Source organism: Panicum hallii, chromosome 6 (genome assembly GCF_002211085.1).
Source record: "Panicum hallii strain FIL2 chromosome 6, PHallii_v3.1, whole genome shotgun sequence".
Taxonomy (NCBI): domain Eukaryota; kingdom Viridiplantae; phylum Streptophyta; class Magnoliopsida; order Poales; family Poaceae; genus Panicum; species Panicum hallii.
Window position 1 is genome coordinate 41,184,110 of NC_038047.1, and position 16,214 is coordinate 41,200,323.

The 16,214-nt window shown below is 49.7% G+C and overlaps 4 protein-coding genes across 8 annotated transcripts; 1 reads left to right on the top strand and 3 right to left on the bottom strand.

Moving 5' to 3' along the window:
- Positions 1 to 39: 39 nt before the first annotated feature.
- Positions 40 to 5,159, top strand: LOC112897159 (elongator complex protein 2). 2 transcript variants are annotated; one of them, XM_025965378.1, is made up of 10 exons: positions 40 to 437; positions 548 to 635; positions 1,114 to 1,199; positions 1,426 to 1,579; positions 1,810 to 1,970; positions 2,058 to 2,729; positions 2,850 to 3,168; positions 3,300 to 3,517; positions 4,110 to 4,287; positions 4,399 to 5,159. In XM_025965378.1, the coding sequence occupies exons 1-10, from the start codon at positions 264 to 266 to the stop codon at positions 4,896 to 4,898; spliced, it is 2,550 nt and encodes an 849-aa protein (XP_025821163.1). In that variant the 5' UTR covers positions 40 to 263; the 3' UTR covers positions 4,899 to 5,159. The 2 variants fall into 2 exon arrangements, with proteins under 2 accessions (XP_025821163.1, XP_025821164.1); XM_025965379.1 differs by lacking the exon at positions 548 to 635 and having other exon boundaries at positions 346 to 437.
- A 207-nt stretch (positions 5,160 to 5,366) lies between these two features.
- LOC112897160 lies at positions 5,367 to 6,377 on the bottom strand. Its single transcript, XM_025965380.1, has one exon. The coding sequence runs from the start codon at positions 6,223 to 6,225 to the stop codon at positions 5,482 to 5,484; it is 744 nt and encodes a 247-aa protein (XP_025821165.1). The 5' UTR covers positions 6,226 to 6,377; the 3' UTR covers positions 5,367 to 5,481.
- Positions 6,378 to 6,870: 493 nt separating this feature from the next.
- On the bottom strand, positions 6,871 to 9,744 carry LOC112897767 (agamous-like MADS-box protein AGL104). 4 transcript variants are annotated; one of them, XM_025966163.1, is made up of 9 exons: positions 9,256 to 9,379; positions 8,964 to 9,125; positions 8,837 to 8,864; positions 8,646 to 8,707; positions 8,459 to 8,558; positions 8,320 to 8,376; positions 8,061 to 8,203; positions 7,812 to 7,986; positions 6,871 to 7,722 (listed from the first exon to the last, which is right to left on the bottom strand). In XM_025966163.1, exons 2-9 carry the CDS (start codon positions 9,011 to 9,013, stop codon positions 7,624 to 7,626), a joined length of 714 nt encoding a protein of 237 aa, XP_025821948.1. In that variant the 5' UTR covers positions 9,014 to 9,125; positions 9,256 to 9,379; the 3' UTR covers positions 6,871 to 7,623. The 4 variants fall into 4 exon arrangements, 3 of the variants coding, with proteins under 3 accessions (XP_025821948.1, XP_025821947.1, XP_025821949.1); XM_025966162.1 differs by having other exon boundaries at positions 7,812 to 8,203; XM_025966164.1 differs by having other exon boundaries at positions 7,593 to 7,986.
- Positions 9,745 to 11,280: 1,536 nt separating this feature from the next.
- LOC112897138 (E3 ubiquitin-protein ligase RGLG2-like) lies at positions 11,281 to 14,696 on the bottom strand. Its single transcript, XM_025965349.1, has 12 exons — positions 14,563 to 14,696; positions 14,175 to 14,390; positions 13,517 to 13,601; positions 13,259 to 13,399; positions 13,066 to 13,179; positions 12,881 to 12,978; positions 12,683 to 12,762; positions 12,465 to 12,570; positions 12,251 to 12,378; positions 11,981 to 12,146; positions 11,837 to 11,893; positions 11,281 to 11,732 (listed from the first exon to the last, which is right to left on the bottom strand). The coding sequence occupies exons 2-12, from the start codon at positions 14,340 to 14,342 to the stop codon at positions 11,652 to 11,654; spliced, it is 1,224 nt and encodes a 407-aa protein (XP_025821134.1). The 5' UTR covers positions 14,343 to 14,390; positions 14,563 to 14,696; the 3' UTR covers positions 11,281 to 11,651.
- Positions 14,697 to 16,214: the final 1,518 nt, after the last annotated feature.

The following is a 16,214-nucleotide window of genomic DNA, read 5'->3' on the forward strand; positions in this document are numbered from 1 at the left end:
ACCCGATCTCAGGCAACCCTATGGCCACCCGAACACCCGGTCACCCGCCGCCGCGCCCTCCTCCCCCAACGCAACGCTTCTCTCCGGCCCGCTCGCCGCCGCCGCCGCAGCGTTTCTCCAGCCCCCGCGCCGCTCATCTAGCCGCGCTAGCGCAAGCGCCACCGCCGTTGAGTGGTGTAGTTTGATTACTTCCTGGCCATCTATTCCAGCTCTAGGCGCGCTTCACTTTCGGTTCCGTTGCTGGGAGCCGGGTTTCTCCCAGGATGTCGCCGGCTGCCGGGGAGGTCGCTGGAGCCCGCGGAGAGGGAGGCGGCGTGGAGGCGCAGAGAGTCTTCATAAGCGCCGGCTGCAACCGTGTGGTGAACAACGTCTCTTGGGGAGCTTGCGGCCTCGTGGCCTTCGGCGCCCAGAACGCCGTCGCCCTCTTCTCTCCCCAGGTCTGCCACCTCGTTCCTTGCCCTTCTGCTTCCTGCAATTTTAAGTTCTTTATAAGTACCTCACTCTTTTGTTTTGCTTCATTCGTCCAAATTCGTGCTTGTGCGAGCAGAGAGGTGAGATCGTGACAACGCTTCCGGGGCATAAAGCGCCGGTGAACTGCACGCTATGGCTTCCCACGAAGAAGGATGTGCTCCAAGGTAGTTTTTGTACATTTTTTAGGAATCGTCGGCTCAATATTTCCGAACCTAAGAAGTTTGGCGATACGCGATACGGGTACGGGTACGGCGATACGTGAGTTTGAAAAACGACACAGTGGTAGTATAGAGAGAGTATCGGAGTATCGGATACGCAAGTATCAAATACGGGTACGGCTGGGTTAGTGAAGTATCGGCGTTTCATAGGTTTGGAGCTTTCTGGAACGACTCTTTTTCTGGTTGTTGGTTCTCTGAGCTTTATCTTGAGCAAAGTTATATGTTTAGACTGTGTAAGTTGAACCCTGTTTCAGTAGTGATCGTCTGGAGCTGACTGTTGACAATCACTAGATTAGTTGATAACTGACAAGCTACACATATATGGCACTAGATTAGATAGGTCTTATCCTAAATGCTGATTTCATTTCCTCTTTTTTGAGGCCTAGCGCTGGATTGTTGACTGTTTTTCCTTCATGGTTTGTAGTTCGTGGCAGGGAGACATACTATCTACTCTCAGGAAGTGCAGACGGTGCAATAATGGCATGGAAGATTGGTTCTGGGAAGGGAGATGTGAGTTTATTCTGGTTTCACCTTATTACAATTGCTGAATTGCATACTTTTTCTGAAACTTATATTCATGGCCTTCGCGACAATACTGTTGTGCCAGAATGGGTTGCAGTTTTGCAATTGCAGTGTACTTGCTGGGAAATATTTGCTTGATTAACATGAAAATTGGTTTGGATGCTTTCTTTTAATCCTAATTGTTTGACTTTTATTGTTTATGCCTTCTTTGCAGTGGTCTCATGTGTTGAAGCTTCCAGTGATGCATAAGAAAGGGATCACCTGTCTTGCTGGAAGGATGGTGTCTGATACTATTGCAATTTTTGCTTCTACTTCATCGGATGGTATTGTGGTTATTTGGGAAATGGTGATTGAGCCCACCCCTGGTGGTAAGATGGTTTTACTTCTGGATTGTGATGGCTACTGCTTGGAGGATAATATTAAGAATCATACTGAATCTGATTTAGCTAGTCACATTCTATTGTTTTCCTATCTTATGATCGCGGTAATTTTGAACTTTGGGTAATGTGTGTTCTGTTCCTATCTTATGATCGTGGTATTTGAACTTTGGGTAATGTGTGTTCTGTTGCACTTAAGTTATTTGCTTTCTCTTCTGCAGGCAGCTGCAAAGTGTCTTGCCTGCATACTTTGTCCGTTGGTTCAAAACCAATGGTTTCACTTTCATTAGCAGTGTTACCAGAACAGGGAAGCCATCTAATTTTGGCAATGGGTGGTCTAGATCATAAGATCCACATTTATTGTGGGGATAGGTCGGGCAAGGTTTGTAACTTTATGTTTTTGCATACTCTGTTTTTTTGGGGTTTCTTCCCTTTCTTTCTTTCCTAACTAGGCATTTTCCATGTGCAGTTTATTAAAGCTTGTGAACTTAAGGGTCATTCTGATTGGATCAGAAGTTTAGACTTTTCTATACCCGTGACAATAAGCAGTGAAAAGCACAACCTTTTCCTTGTTAGCTCGTCTCAGGACAGAACCATTCGGATATGGAAAATGGATTCAGAAGCTGTTTCTTCCGGGTCCACAGCACAATTGAGGAAGGCAAATATTGAAATGACCTCCTATATTGAGGGACCACTTTTTGTAGCTGGTAATACGAGCTATCAAGTATCACTGGAATCTCTTCTTGTTGGCCATGAAGATTGGGTATATTCCGTAGAGTGGCAACCGCCTACACTGTTACCTGGGAATGAAGCTCATCAGGTGATGAGTATACTATCAGCATCCATGGACAAGATGATGATGATATGGAGGCCAGAGAAAAATACCGGCCTTTGGATTAATTCAGTGACTGTTGGTGAATTAAGTCATTCAGCACTTGGATTTTATGGTGGACACTGGCAGCCTGATGGAAAATCGATTCTTGCACATGGCTATGGTGGTTCCTTTCATATGTGGAGAGATGTAGGACTGGATTCTGAAAATTGGCAGCCTCAGATAGTCCCGTCTGGTCATTTTGCACCTGTGTCTGACTTAACATGGGCAAGATCTGGTCAATATTTGTTATCCGTTAGTCATGACCAGGCAAGTTCTTGTGCTTATTATCAATTTTGGCCCGTAATTATAGAAGTTATATATTTGGTTGGTTGTTGTATTTTCTCTTCTACATGTTAATGTTCTTTTGCATCAATGCTACATATGCAGACAACACGTATATTTGCTCCTTGGAGAAATCAAGTTAACCCTGGAGACATGATCTATTGGCGCGAAATTGCACGTCCACAAATTCATGGCCACGATATTAACTGTGTGGCATTCATTCAGGGTAGTGGGAACCACCGCTTTGTTAGTGGTGCTGATGAAAAGGTCTCTAGAGTCTTTGAAGCTCCCTTATCATTTTTGAAGACCCTACAACAAGCAACTTTGTTGAAACCTGACATCTCTGATGATTTTGACAATGTACAAGTCCTTGGAGCAAATATGTCTGCTCTCGGGCTTTCACAGAAACCCATATATACACATGGTAAGCATTGCTCATACGTCTCGTGGGTATATATCATTGAGCAATAATGCCTCCTTTTTTTGGCTTTGAAAAACTGCATAATTCAGTTTTCTTTTATTTGATGCTACTTTTTGCATGGTGGTAATATTCAGGAGTCAAGGAATCCCCAAGCAGTAATTCTAGTGATGGTCCAGATTCTATGGAAACAATTCCTGATGCAGTTCCTACTGTTTTTACCAAGCCCCCTGTGGAGGACCAACTTGCATGGAATACTCTATGGCCTGAATCGCACAAACTATATGGTCATGGAAACGAGCTCTTCTCGATATGCTGTGATTATGAAGGGAAGCTTGTTGCATCATCTTGCAAGGTATTGGTGCTCTGAAATTCGTGGATAAAACAACAAAATCAAAGCCGTATAGTCCCAAGCAAGTTGGGGTAGGCTAGAAATGAACCCAACACGAGCCACCAATAAAAGTTAAAACTTGTATAAAAATATAGAAAGACATCAATAATGTAATATTACTACTATTCCATGGAAGTTTATGGATCCCATTGGGACAATGTTTTCGTCCTTCCACATACCAGTCACCCAACCATTGTGCCATCACCATGTTATGTAAATACTTGATCTTTTGATTCAACAATTCATAACACTTTTTCTCAAGCTAACTGATGAAATGTGAATTCACAAGCAATTGTTTTTTATCTTATATTTACAGGGGGGTGGGTTGAAATTCCAGTATTGTTGGTGCTTCTTTATTTCTAGGGATCCTTGACATGTTCAGTCAGGACCACTGTGTGAAAACAGTGTTGCGCATCTTCATGTGGCAATACTAGATTCTTCACTATGTCAATATTTGACACTGGCATAATGACATTAGTTGATGCATATTATGCTTAATTGTTTACGGTATTTACTCTATGCATGGGAAATATGATGGAACTTCACTGTTATTCAGGCTCAATCAGCGCCAGTTGCTGAGATCTGGCTCTGGGAAGTTGGAACATGGAAAGCTGTTGGGCGCTTGCAATCCCACAATCTTACAGTGACACAAATGGAGTTCTCTCGTGATAATGCTTTTCTCTTGAGTGTCTCGAGGGATCGCCATTTGTCGATCTTTTCAATCAGGAAAACCAGTAAGTAAATTTTCTTACGATCATGTATTTCCATTGAAGTTATTGCAATACATTTATTTTTTTCAGTCACGCTTTTTTTTCTGGGTTATGATTCCACTTATGTAATTCTAGAGGAAGGAGTGGAACACCATCTTGTTACAAAGCATGAAGCACACAAAAGAATTATTTGGGCATGCTCATGGAACCCCTTTGGTTATGAATTTGCAACCGGATCAAGGGACAAGACTGTCAAGATATGGTGTGTTCAAGATGCGTCTTCTGTGAAGCTGCTTGCAACATTGCCTCAGTTCCGTGACAGTGTCACTGCACTGGCATGGATGGGCCGTGACCGTGCTTCCAATGCCGGTATTCTCGCTGTTGGCATGGATGATGGTTTAATCGAGCTCTGGAGCGTGTCAGGTGGAAGAGCTTCTGCAGGCAGTACTCCAGACTCGTCTCTGCTCAGTGCAGCGTGTATGCTCCAATTTGACCCTCTGCTGTGTCACGTGTCAACCGTGCACCGTTTACGGTGGCAGGAACCCGACTCATCTGATGAGAAATCAGCACTTGAGCTGGCTTCGTGTGGAGCTGATCACTGTGTGAGGGTGTTTGATGTCCATTGCAGGACATAGATCAATGCATCCAGATTTAGTAGATCAAACTGTTACGTGTCTGGCAGTTTTTTGTCGATGTCTGCCAAGATGTGTTGTAAAACTAGTCCTGATAATCAAAAAATAGCTTTGTCATGAAACATTTGATGTCCATATGTAACAGTAGTTTAGTGGTAAAAGATGCAGTGTTGCCTCTCTCTCATATGATCACGAAAGAAGAGGTCGAGTTATTAGTGGTGACACATTGCTGAAACACATGTGCAAGCATATTTTTTTGTGATTCTTGTATCTTCTCTGCCTGCAATAATATTTCGATAAAACCCACTAAATTGCTCCAACAGAAGCAATGAGTTCCATGGTGTACAGTACACACTTGTTGAACTCTATGTTCATGTTTCTTACAGTATTTGCTACTGTGCTTCAGGTAGCCTTAAGGCTCCAGCAGCAGCTGAGCCAGCAAGAGCTCAACAGAGATGAACCAACACCAAATTCACATCAATCATGAGTTTGTTTTACTTTACCCTGCCCAATTTCAGTATACAAAAGAAAAAAGATGTAAGGTTTGATACAACAATAGAACTGGATGGGGAATTTCAGAAGCCAGTCACTTTGTTCTGCATCTCCTGGCAACAAGAACTCCACAAGGAGGAGCTGTGAGCTCCAGCTCACAGATTGTGTTCATCCAGTATGAGTAGTGGCTAAACCAAAATCTGGCCTCCACCTTGAAGGCGCCTCTGATGGTGTACACGACCCTGTTGCTCCTCACCTGGTTCACAAGCTCCATGGCCACCTCCGGCGGCAGCAGCACACGGCTGGACACCATGTGCAAATTCACGACCTGGAACTGGCCCCGGCGCTGCGCAAACGGCGGCAGCACCTGCACGGCCATGGGCCTGTCCCGGAAGAAGAGCTCCACGGTGGCGGACCGGAACACGACGTCGATCTTCTGGTTGGGGTTGGAGAAGTTGGCCACGAGCGTCATGTCGCCGTTGAAGTAGGCCGGCGAATCGATGTAGACACTGTTGAGGCTGGCGTTGGCAGTGTCGAAGGACGGCGCCCGCGGCTTGACCGCCAGGAAGACGATCAAGATGACCACGCCAGCCACTATCAGGATGATGCTGAAGACGAAGCAGACGATGGCCGCGAACCACATCGCCGGCGAGGTCCGGTCACGCGGCTGCAGGATAATCTTGGAAGGAGCCGCCGGCAGCCGCTGTGGCAGCACCTCTGGCTGCCGGACTGTCTTGGACGGAGGCGGCGGCGGCGGCAGCCCCGGTGGTAGCTGCCTCATATTGACCAGCCTGGCCAGGATGGTTCTTGGTGATTGGAGGTGGTAAGGAGTGCCCATTGCTGCAGCACCGCTACCACCAAAGGAAAGACAAGGAGCTCAGAGTGCAGAGGCCTAATGAGGAAAGCAAGCTGAAGAGCAAGAACAGCAACAACAACAACGAGAGTAAGGGAATGGAGTGATGGAGTTAAAAGGAGGCTGGCTGGGGTAATGGTGGTGTCCCCAAAATAAAGAGGGAGAAAAGAGAGGCTTTTGAAAATCGGGCGTGGGGCCACTGTCTTGTGTTTGGCCATTGAAAAATGAGAGCTGCTTCGAGCAAAGGTGTGGAGTGGGGCAACTCTGCCGGCTGCCGGCAATCGATTGGTGTCTGCTTTATCTCACAAAAGCATAATTCTTGCACTGGGAAAGATAAAGTTTCAGTTATTCTTCGCATTACCAAATAATCTGATGCTTGGTGCCTATGTTTCTGGCAATCTGGCTTGGCTTGTTCAGGCAGCAACTTGGAAGTGCACTTCCCACTAATACATACTCAGTGATTTGTTCATCAGGAACACCTGCCCATGCTTTCCTCATGCGGTTTTTAACATTGACCAAGGTGAGATGAAGTGGTAGCATGTGTCTCGATCACTTAGGTTTCATGCAATCTTCCTGTTAACGAAGTCTAAGTAAAAAAAAACAAAGTTTCAAGACTGAAAAGCAGTCAATACATAAGGAGTTCATATGAGACATATGCTCTGGGAGGAGAGAACAGGAAGAGATCAACCAGAACAAGTTGCTTAGCTTCACCAAAAGGCGAAAAAGGCGGTCCCGGACCCGTCCGGTTTCGAAATAAAGCCAGGTATGGGGTTAATTCATGACTAAGGAACCTGTATGTGCTGACAGAGAAACCGGCTGGGTTTGATAACGAGATCTCCGGATCTCTCACAGGAAGGAACATTCCTGATGAGTCCATGGCTTTGGTGTAGTGCCCCATGCTTTGCCATCAGCGACGTCGAAAGCTGACGCCGCACCGCACAGCTTTACATGGATGATGGATCTTCCTTGGATGGGAGAGCGGAGCACCATGCCATGTCGTCTTCGTCCTTCCTCAGGTTCAGGTGCAATCCAGAATTCCAGATTCGTGCGTTGGTAAGAAAGGATCGGATCGTCTGGTCACCAGTACCATTGTAGACTCCTGCGAATGATTCGGGTTCCGATTTCGTCACGCTTTATGAACAGAGATCACATGATTTCGTTCTAGAGGTTACAAGTGTGTGCGAGCGTCTGCGTCACCTCAGTTTTCCTTTTGTGATCGAGCCCAGGCGCGGCACTAGCTCTGGGGTTATTCTCTGGTTATTCTGACGTAGTATGTGCTATGCTGTAATTACAGTGGGTGAACTCGTCAGGTCAGGCGACGTTCGCGGGCGCCACGGTGCTGTCGTAGGCCGTCGCCGGCGTGCCGGCGTCGTCGCTGGGCACTTAGGAGCAGCTCTCCGACGCCTCCACCGGCTCCTGCGCCGCCGCCATGCCGCCGTCGTCCTGGAGCGGCAGGAACTCGTCGTCCGGGCCCAGGCAGTGCTGCGGCGGCAACAACAGACACGTCAGGGGTCACATCACATGATGCATCGGTGGCCGCGGACTAGCGACATGATGCATCGGCGGCTCACCGGCATGAGGGGGAAGGGCGTGGAGGGGATGAGCGTGGAGAGCAGCTCGGTGCAGGTGTACGCCTGCCGCCACGCCTCGGCCTCCGCCTCGGCGTCGGCGGCCTCGCCGCCGGCCGCGCACGGGTCGCCGTGCAACCCGGCCACCTGGGAGGTCGCGTCGTACACGTCCTGGTCCCTGGCACGAGAGCAAGAAAGAGTTCTCCGGTGATACGATCGGCGCTGATGCGGCGGGTCAGGCACGCCACGTACCTGAGGTACATCAACGGGTCGGCCGCGCCGAACATCTGGTGGCCGGGGTCGTCTGCCCCCACATCGGCGGCGGCCCACAGCGCGGCGTCGCCGGCGAACGTGCCCTCCGCCTGGTCCGTGTACATCTGCGCTCCATCTGTCCCCTGCACGACGCATCATTCTTCATGTAAAAAAAGTTTGAACGCTCCCATACCATCTCATCTTTGGAACGGGGTCATGTGACACAAAAAATAAAACAAAACAAATAGCCGGCGATTACCTCCATCCCAGATGCTGCCGGATCGAACGGGGTCATGTGATCGCCCAGCAAGTAGTTCTGCAGATACGCCGGGGGCAAAGTTAGCACACTGCTGTTTCAGTATTTAGATTGCAGGTTCAGATTAAGAAGATTCAGAAACCTTCCGTTGGACCACACGGGCCAGCAAGTCGGCGAGGACCTTCTCGCAGCCGTGGATCTCGCTCGTGGATCCGAACGCGGCGGTGTCGGGCTCGAACAGCCTGCGGCAAAAAAGGTTTCTGAATTAAAATGCCATTTCAGAACGGGGAACTCAGTTCTGAAAACCTCTCTGGCAATGCGCCGCTGACCTCAGGCGCTCCTCGTAGATATGCAGCTGTTGCTGCGAAGAATAAATCTCCCGCTGGATCTCCTGGGAGATGCATTGAAGTAGTTTATTTAACAGGAAAAGATCGTTGAAGAATGCGACGAGTTGTCTGAATATGTCAGGCCTGGACAGTTGGACTGCGGTCTGCAGTGCAGCTCTGAAATCTCAACTCACCTCGATTCTCTCGTTGAGTGCCCCCGGGCTGTAAGTTCAAAAGAAGAAGAAGAAGCGACTGAGATGAGAGCGAGCTCTTACGAGGAAGAAGAACTAAGAAGACGTGTGGGGATTATTTGTACTGTACTTGGCTAGTTGCGTGGCCATGTCGCCCTCGCGCTTGAGCCGCTGGAGCATGCTGACGAGGTACGGCACTGAATCTCGCTGTGATTACTAGTTCCTTTTCCACTGGAACTGGATGAATGGGGCAGGGCCGGCGTATTGCCTTACCTCCCGGTTCTGGACGGCGCTGCAATGATCGATCGGCAGCACAAAGAAAGGAGAAAACATGAGGTGCATTCCAATGGCATTGCAAATGATAGCGTAACAAAGAGGCGCAGTATGAATGCGCGAGGAAGACGAATGCATCTCGGACTCACCCTCCCCCGTCGTGCTCCGAGAGGTTCATGAACCGGAGGATCACGTCCTCCACCCTGCGCAGCAGACGAGCAGAGGCAATGCGGGAAGGATCAGGATTCAGGAAGGCGCTCGGGCAGAGTCAGGGACGAACGGACGGACGGGGGGTTCGCTTGGTTTACCCGCTGCGGCCGGAGAAGTGGCTGAGGCGTCCCGAGGGCGAGAACATGAGGAGCGCGACATCGATGTCGCAGAGGACGGAGAGCTCGTAGGCCTTCTTGACGAGCCCGTTGCGGCGCTTGGAGAAGGTCACCTGCCGGTTGATGTTGTTCTCGATCCGCCGGATGGGCAGCTTCACGCGCCCCATCGCCGCCGCGCACCGCCGGGGTCGGAAGCTCCCGCGCCGCTCGGGGGAACCAAGGGAAGGGGAGGGGACTAGGGGAGGGGAGGAGGTTAATGGCGAGAGAGCAATGAGCGGCGGGGAGGCCCCTGGTCAGGAGGGACGGGAGGGATCGGGTGCGGGCGGGCGGGCGGGAGCGCTCGTCGGGAGCGGAGCGGCCGGGAATGGCGCGCGGAGCCCGGCAACGGCGCGGCGTGAGGTGGCGCCGATCGCGCGTCCACGCACGTGGCGCTGGCCTGGCTTCTATAAAAACCGAGGGCAAGCGATGCCAACTTGCCATTGCCAAGAGCCTCCCCCTTCCTTTTTTTTTTCTTTTTCAGAACACAGCGGCAGCAGCAGCAGCATCAAAGATCGAAGCCGCCCTCCTCTCTTGGCTGCGCTGCGCATCCGGGACGGGTCGCAACTGCACACGTGGTTTTGTTCCTCGTCTAGCAGTTGGGCCTTGGATTTCGCCCTTCGATTTCTTTCTAAGATTTCGGGGGCACGAGTTGGTGGATCGGCCCGTGGGTGTGGCAGCGCCGCAGAGGTGGCCGGAAGATCAACGCCTGGCCGAGGGGCTGGATCGAACGCACGGTACAGCCTGCCGCCGGCCTGCCTAGCCATGGACTGGCGGTGGGCTTTCTCGGCTCCGGCCCGTTCCGCACGCACGCTGGGCAGGGCCGCTGCCGCGCGCCCCTGCGGTCGGCTTCGCTGGCCCGCGGTGCGGCGGCCGGGCCGCCGTTTCCGTGGTGCTGCTATCCTGGCTGCAGCGCGGGCCTGCTGTACCGGCCGGGCCGTTCCCCGCGCGGCCTGGCTGGCAGCCTCTTTTCTGCTCGGCTCTCCTACCACTTGGAACAAATCAAGGGTTACATATCCGGCAGGACGGCCGGCGGCGCATGGCCATGTGGGCACGGCGGTGGGTAGCAGATGGATGGAGCAACCGCGAGCTCCGATCCGGCCGGGATGCAGGGCGTGCGAGCGCGTGCATGTTCCCGAGCCACGGACCCGACAAGCTCTGCTGATCTGATCTGTGAACCTGCGAATCTTCCGCTACCCGCAACCTGCCATCGGACCAACAGGTTAGACATGCCGTACCACCCGATGCCGCCGGAGTGCGCGCCTCGGGTGGCGGCATGCCCGGCCGGGGTCCAGAGCCGGCACCGTACCGCCCTTCACTCACAGCTGCCACGTCTTGGCCGCCTCCAGCCCCCCAGCCAGCCAGCCATCCCCAGCACCCTCTACCTCTAGCCCTCCAGCGACCAGGAATGATGCCGCAGGAAGGATGGCCCTATCCACTGCTCGGCGATCGGTGACGACCAAGCCCCTGGTGGCGGCGCCGGCGCGCATGGCGTGCGGCCTCAGCTGGCGATTGAGCCAAGGTACGTCATGTTCAGTTGGTAGCAGCTCTCGTCTTGCAGACAAGATGAGCTTTTTGCTTTCCATCGTGATCTCTGCCTGGCTCCCTGAATGCCATCCGAGAAGCGACGCCGCCGTTGCCGGCCGTGCCTCCCGGTTGGCATTGAGGGAGTCATGCAGGTTCCAGTACTGGCCACTTTGGCCTCTATCTGCAGCTGCATCTGCAGCAGCAGTCCTCTTCTTCAAGAGGAAGCTCAGGTATGGACACACGTCGCAACTCGCAAGTTCTACCTTTTTAGCACGCGGTCAGATGTGGCTGCCATATAAACCATTTCATCGTGTTGGTGTAACACGAACAGAATGATACAAATGTATGCCGCACCAATCTGCGACGCATGGAAAGCGACACAACATATGCAACATGCAGTGATACCTAACAATACCTCAAAAGTCATTGCAAGTGATATCTGACACGACTACATGAACTTTGAGCAGATTAAAAAGAAATACTGAATCTTTAGATCTTTGGACTGTTTCTTTTTTAAAAAACAAACTGTATTCATGCTGCTATAACCAGGCACAGGTATTAAGTTTAACCATCACCCATACTATAGGGACCCCTGTATATATTTACAGCTTTCACTGCTACCAAGTTGTTGCAAAATGATGAGCTTCTCGAGGGCTTCAGTAGAGCTTCAGCCTCACGGAGATGGCCTTTTGGCACATCGGGCACACCTTCAGGTCCTTTGCGCAGTCGGAGCACGTCTGCATTCACAATGCATGATTGGTTATCAGTTCATTCATGAGCAAGCTGATGATTAGATCAATTCAAGGAAACTTCAGGGAGTGTTTTCAAGCTGTTATGATACCTGATGGCCGCACCCAAAAGCAAGGTCCTTGGCTTGGTTCCAGCAGATTGGACAGGTCTGCAAGGACAGGAGTTCAGCACTTCAGCATGGGTAAAAATGTGAAATATAACCGCATTAATGTTTCATCATCTCTAAAGACAGTACCTGTGGATCGCCTATGTCACTGTCCTGTTGAGGGGCTGATGGGGTTTCCGGTGCTGCTCCGTAGCTAGTAGATTGGGTCTGTTTGACTGCTGAACATCCAGAGTATTGTTGGCGGTCGCTCACAGGCGGAGGCAATACCGGTCGGTTTGGAAATCCCCTTCGTCTTCTGCCCAAGAAACAAGATATAAATCAATTGAGATGAGTGCTACAGGGAAAAAAACAGAGGATCCAAAGTTCCAGAAATTAGTGTGGGTTTGACAAGAAAAATACCCAAGAAGCTGAAGATTCATTGCTGCCTTGAACTGCTCTGGGATCTCCATCAATGCTGAAAGAGCAAATTCAGCCTCCTTTTTGCTTGCGGGTATAGGTCTTGACATGATCTGTGTGAAGTTCACAAACTGCATTGAACCAGCATAATTAGCATTTCTCATGTTTGATCTAAATATGCAGTGCCATAGTTACAGAGAATGACTATACAACTTACCTGAAAATTGTCAAATGCCCGAGAAGGTATGTTATCATCGAATTGCCTCATCATGTCCCATGGCCCATCACCAACCCCAACAAGCACAATTGAAAGAGGGTAGTCACTGCAAAATTTGATTCACTTAGTGCTGAAACAATAAAGCTCAGTATGGCAAACACTAGTTAATGCTAATTCAAGAGCTGTCTTAATCACAGAAATATTTGGCACATGGTTACCTAGCTTTCACAATGGCATCTATGGTCTCCCTTTCCTGTGGGCTCAACTGCCCATTGCCTGTTTCAACGCTGCGTGTAACCTGGAAATTTAATAATAAAACCATAGCCAGAAAAGTACATGTTACACATCATGATGAGTTCATCAGACGAGGAATTATAATGCTGTAACAGAACTGGAATACTAGTTCATGAACAAACCTGTCCATCTGCTATTATAAGCAGGACATGATACTGGCCACCACTACTATCAACAATTCCAATAGCAGTCTCAATGATTGGTGCAAATGAAGTTGGACCTGTTAAGCATAATCATCACATATCAGCCAAATGAACCTTAATGCATTGTTATATTTGAAGCTTAAAACAAAAGATGATGCACCAACCAGCCAGATTAAGCTGAGGAACGAGTTCCCTGTACCGAGCAAGAGCTTGCTCAAAGCCATCACACGGTTGGTTATCACGATAGAAGCTAAATACTGACTGATCATGAGTAGTTGCTGTAACACGAAATTAAAAATGTTATGCATTTGCAGTTTTCCGTAAAAGGACTTGAGTCAAGGCATGTTAATAACTGACTATCGCCAAACCCAAAGCATGGTATCAGGTTATCCTCATCAAAGCGTGCAAGGGTTCTTCCTATGATAGAAATAGCCTGCTCATATGGGTTTGGAGTGTTTCCCATCGCGTGCAAGCTCCGGTTGTTGTATGACATTCTGCCTGCTTATAAACAGTGATCATAAGTACTTTTGGAAGAAAGAAAAGAAGGAAAATTAAAACAACTCTTGTGAAAGTTCACATAGTCAAGTCTCATGTGCTGATCAGGCGCAAACACACCTGTCCACTCGTTGCTCTTTGTGAAATCAATCCCAACAATCAGATTTGAAGATTCTAGACCAGCATGCGCAAGGGCATCGGTAACCTAGATTAGAGAGGAGAACAAGATAGCATTGTAAGTGTTTCAGTATAACCAAACGGAATCTTGAGTCAGATTGACAAAAGAAAACCCTTTCTGCAAAACCACAAGGTAAAGGTAACAGCTTCATTGGTAAGAATGCAGTGCTTAGTAACATCATTCATAAAATATATACCGCCAAAAAACAACTCGATGCGTGCAGAACTTCACCTCATCACCATATTTACTTATTTTGACAGCAACGCTATCCAGTTCCACAATGACTAAAATAAAAGAATTATTACATTAAAGGACCAAGACACTTGCAAACTTGGCGCATTTAAGAACTATCAAAGATAAACAGGACAACTATTTGTCAGCACACAAATAATCTAATAGAATCATGCAGAGAAGTACAAAATCTCTTCTAATTCTTAAGCCAATAAAGAACCACCAAATGCCTAGATCAATTCACCAGAATTATTTCCAACAAAACTGAATCGAACTCACAGCGTCTAACTACTGTACAGGCACTAGTCAGCAAAGCACGTGCATGAGCTCAAGAAGCAGCACGGATTAAAAGAAAGCGATCGACTTTACCTGCTCCAGGGTGTGGTAATCGTCGCCGATCTTGGCGTAGCGGTTCTTGCCTCCTTTACTCGCAGTCGCGGCACCGTTACTGTGATTGTGATAGTGATTGTGGTTGTGGTTGTAGTCGTGCGGCTGCCGCCCCCCGGACTGGTTCTCCTTGGAGCACCACGCCCCCATGGCCCTCCCTCCTTCCTTCCTGATCGATCGGTCTCTTCCCTCTCAACTCTGTTGAAGAACAGAGCAGACAAAACCCCAAGAAAATCAGCAATCCGTCGAGACCGCGCCAGAAGAAACAAGCAATCTTTGGGGGGGGGGGGGGGGGGACAACACGGAACAAGCGAGCAGGGAATCCAGTTGATAAAGAACATAGGGGTTTTGCAAAGGGCCCTGCACCGACCTGGAAAACGAATCCCCTCGCGGAGATCGCAAGATCAAGATGAGAAGTGAGGTGGGAGGAGAAGAGGAGCAGAAGAACCAACCAACTAACCGCCTAGATAAGCGGGCTAAACCCAACCCCGGATATAGGTGGACAAGAAATGGGGCGTGTAAATTGCGTACTCCGTAGATTTATCTCTCCGACCCACATTGCACGCCGGACTCTTGGCCGGGAAGCAAGCAAACCACGGGCGCGGCGCGGCCACGAGGGCAACGCCGAGCCGAGCCGAGCAGCGCGGGCACCGAACCCGGCGGCGGAACGGAACCTGGTCGGCCGCCTTCCGTTTCCGGTGGCCGTGCCGAGCTGTGGGGCAGAGGTTGCTTTCTGGGCTCGGCTTGGGCCGTAACCCAGCAGACTCGTGTTATGGGCCCCGGTCGTCAGGGTGAGCGGAAACTAGGGGTGGGCTTTTCGCGTTGTGCCATTTTGGGTATGAAAACTGGAGTTTTTAAAAAAAGAGTTAAAAAATTAAAATTTGAAAAAAGAGTGCCGGCTTGGAATATTTCGAAAAATGGGTGCCTCCCGCCCGCGGGCGGGAGGGGACATCCCGCCCAACCAGAGGGCGGGATGTTCCAAAAAGTCTTTTGCATGCCCCTCCCGAGGACCCCTTTGCGAATAAGAAAGTTTCTTATTCGCGAAGAGATTCCTAAGGCGGGGATCCCGCCCGATCAGAGGGCGGGAAGCATCCCGCCCGGCCAGTGGGCGGGATGCTGACTGTCTATTTTTTTTGTTATTTTCTGTTGGAATTTATGATTTACAATCTATTTGAAATTCAGACTATTTTCAAATACAATATTGATTCGCCATGCTCTTTTGTATACATTTAAAATTTTAATTCAATTTTACGAGGAAGATTGCTCTATCTAAAACTCGTATGAATATGGTTAAACGATAACGTTTTGCAACGTAGAATCCAAATATTACGATACTACGATATATCAACCAATTAAAAAGAAAATAGTATCATACAAAAACAGTTTAAATATAAAAAGTCGACCGAATCAGGAGTATCTACCCCGCATGTCCCGGACCTTGCGCTCTCTTGGTCCTCCCCCCTAGTCCTACCCCGTCGGCGTATGTGATCCTCCGAGTACGTAAATGCATCTGGAGCACGGTGAGGACGAGGTGGAGGAGGTGCAGGCGTGAAGGGGTCATCCTGGGACTGTGCACCTGGAGCGTCATACGTCTGGGATGGACCAATGATGTCAGGCTCGGCGCCGCCGCCCACCAGCTCTGACCAAGTGGCGGAGCCGCCCTCCCAGTCGTCCCAGTCCGGCACACCGAATGGAGCACCGTACGCAGGAGCTCCTGCCGACCATGCATGCTGAGCGTAGACCTGAGAGTACGGTGCAGCTGGTGCAGCTGGCATCGAACCTGACGGGAGAGATGTTCCTGGAGCATACGCACCAAACGTCTGAGGCTCCATTCTTACAGGAGGAGGTCCCATTGCCGTCGAGTGCATGACTATAAAAAGAAACGAAATTAGTCGTGTAAATCAAAGGTGATCGAAATGGCAATTATAAAAGACTTACAGCTTGAACTAGCGACAGTACCGCTGGACGCTGCATGCGGTGCTGCAGAGGTCGACGGGCCAACTGTGTACACATGGGCCGACG

What these genes read in the sequence shown, in the direction of transcription:
- LOC112897160 (XM_025965380.1), bottom strand. Translation starts at nt 6,225, where the DNA reads ATGGGCACTCCTTACCACCTCCAATCACCAAGAACCATCCTGGCCAGG.
- LOC112897138 (XM_025965349.1), bottom strand. Translation starts at nt 14,342, where the DNA reads ATGGGGGCGTGGTGCTCCAAGGAGAACCAGTCCGGGGGGCGGCAGCCG. An exon ending in AAAGAGCAACGAGTGGACAG is followed by an intron (nt 13,400 to 13,516) that starts GTGTGTTTGCGC and finishes GTTTATAAGCAG; the next exon opens with GCAGAATGTCATACAACAAC. An exon ending in TTATAATAGCAGATGGACAG is followed by an intron (nt 12,763 to 12,880) that starts GTTTGTTCATGA and finishes TTAAATTTCCAG; the next exon opens with GTTACACGCAGCGTTGAAAC.
- LOC112897159 (XM_025965378.1), top strand. Translation starts at nt 264, where the DNA reads ATGTCGCCGGCTGCCGGGGAGGTCGCTGGAGCCCGCGGAGAGGGAGGC. An exon ending in TTGGTTCTGGGAAGGGAGAT is followed by an intron (nt 1,200 to 1,425) that starts GTGAGTTTATTC and finishes CCTTCTTTGCAG; the next exon opens with TGGTCTCATGTGTTGAAGCT. An exon ending in GTGGGGATAGGTCGGGCAAG is followed by an intron (nt 1,971 to 2,057) that starts GTTTGTAACTTT and finishes TTCCATGTGCAG; the next exon opens with TTTATTAAAGCTTGTGAACT.
- LOC112897767 (XM_025966162.1), bottom strand. Translation starts at nt 9,013, where the DNA reads ATGCTCCAGCGGCTCAAGCGCGAGGGCGACATGGCCACGCAACTAGCC. An exon ending in ATGGCCACGCAACTAGCCAA is followed by an intron (nt 8,865 to 8,963) that starts GTACAGTACAAA and finishes TTGAACTTACAG; the next exon opens with CCCGGGGGCACTCAACGAGA. An exon ending in ATCTACGAGGAGCGCCTGAG is followed by an intron (nt 8,559 to 8,645) that starts GTCAGCGGCGCA and finishes TTTTTGCCGCAG; the next exon opens with GCTGTTCGAGCCCGACACCG.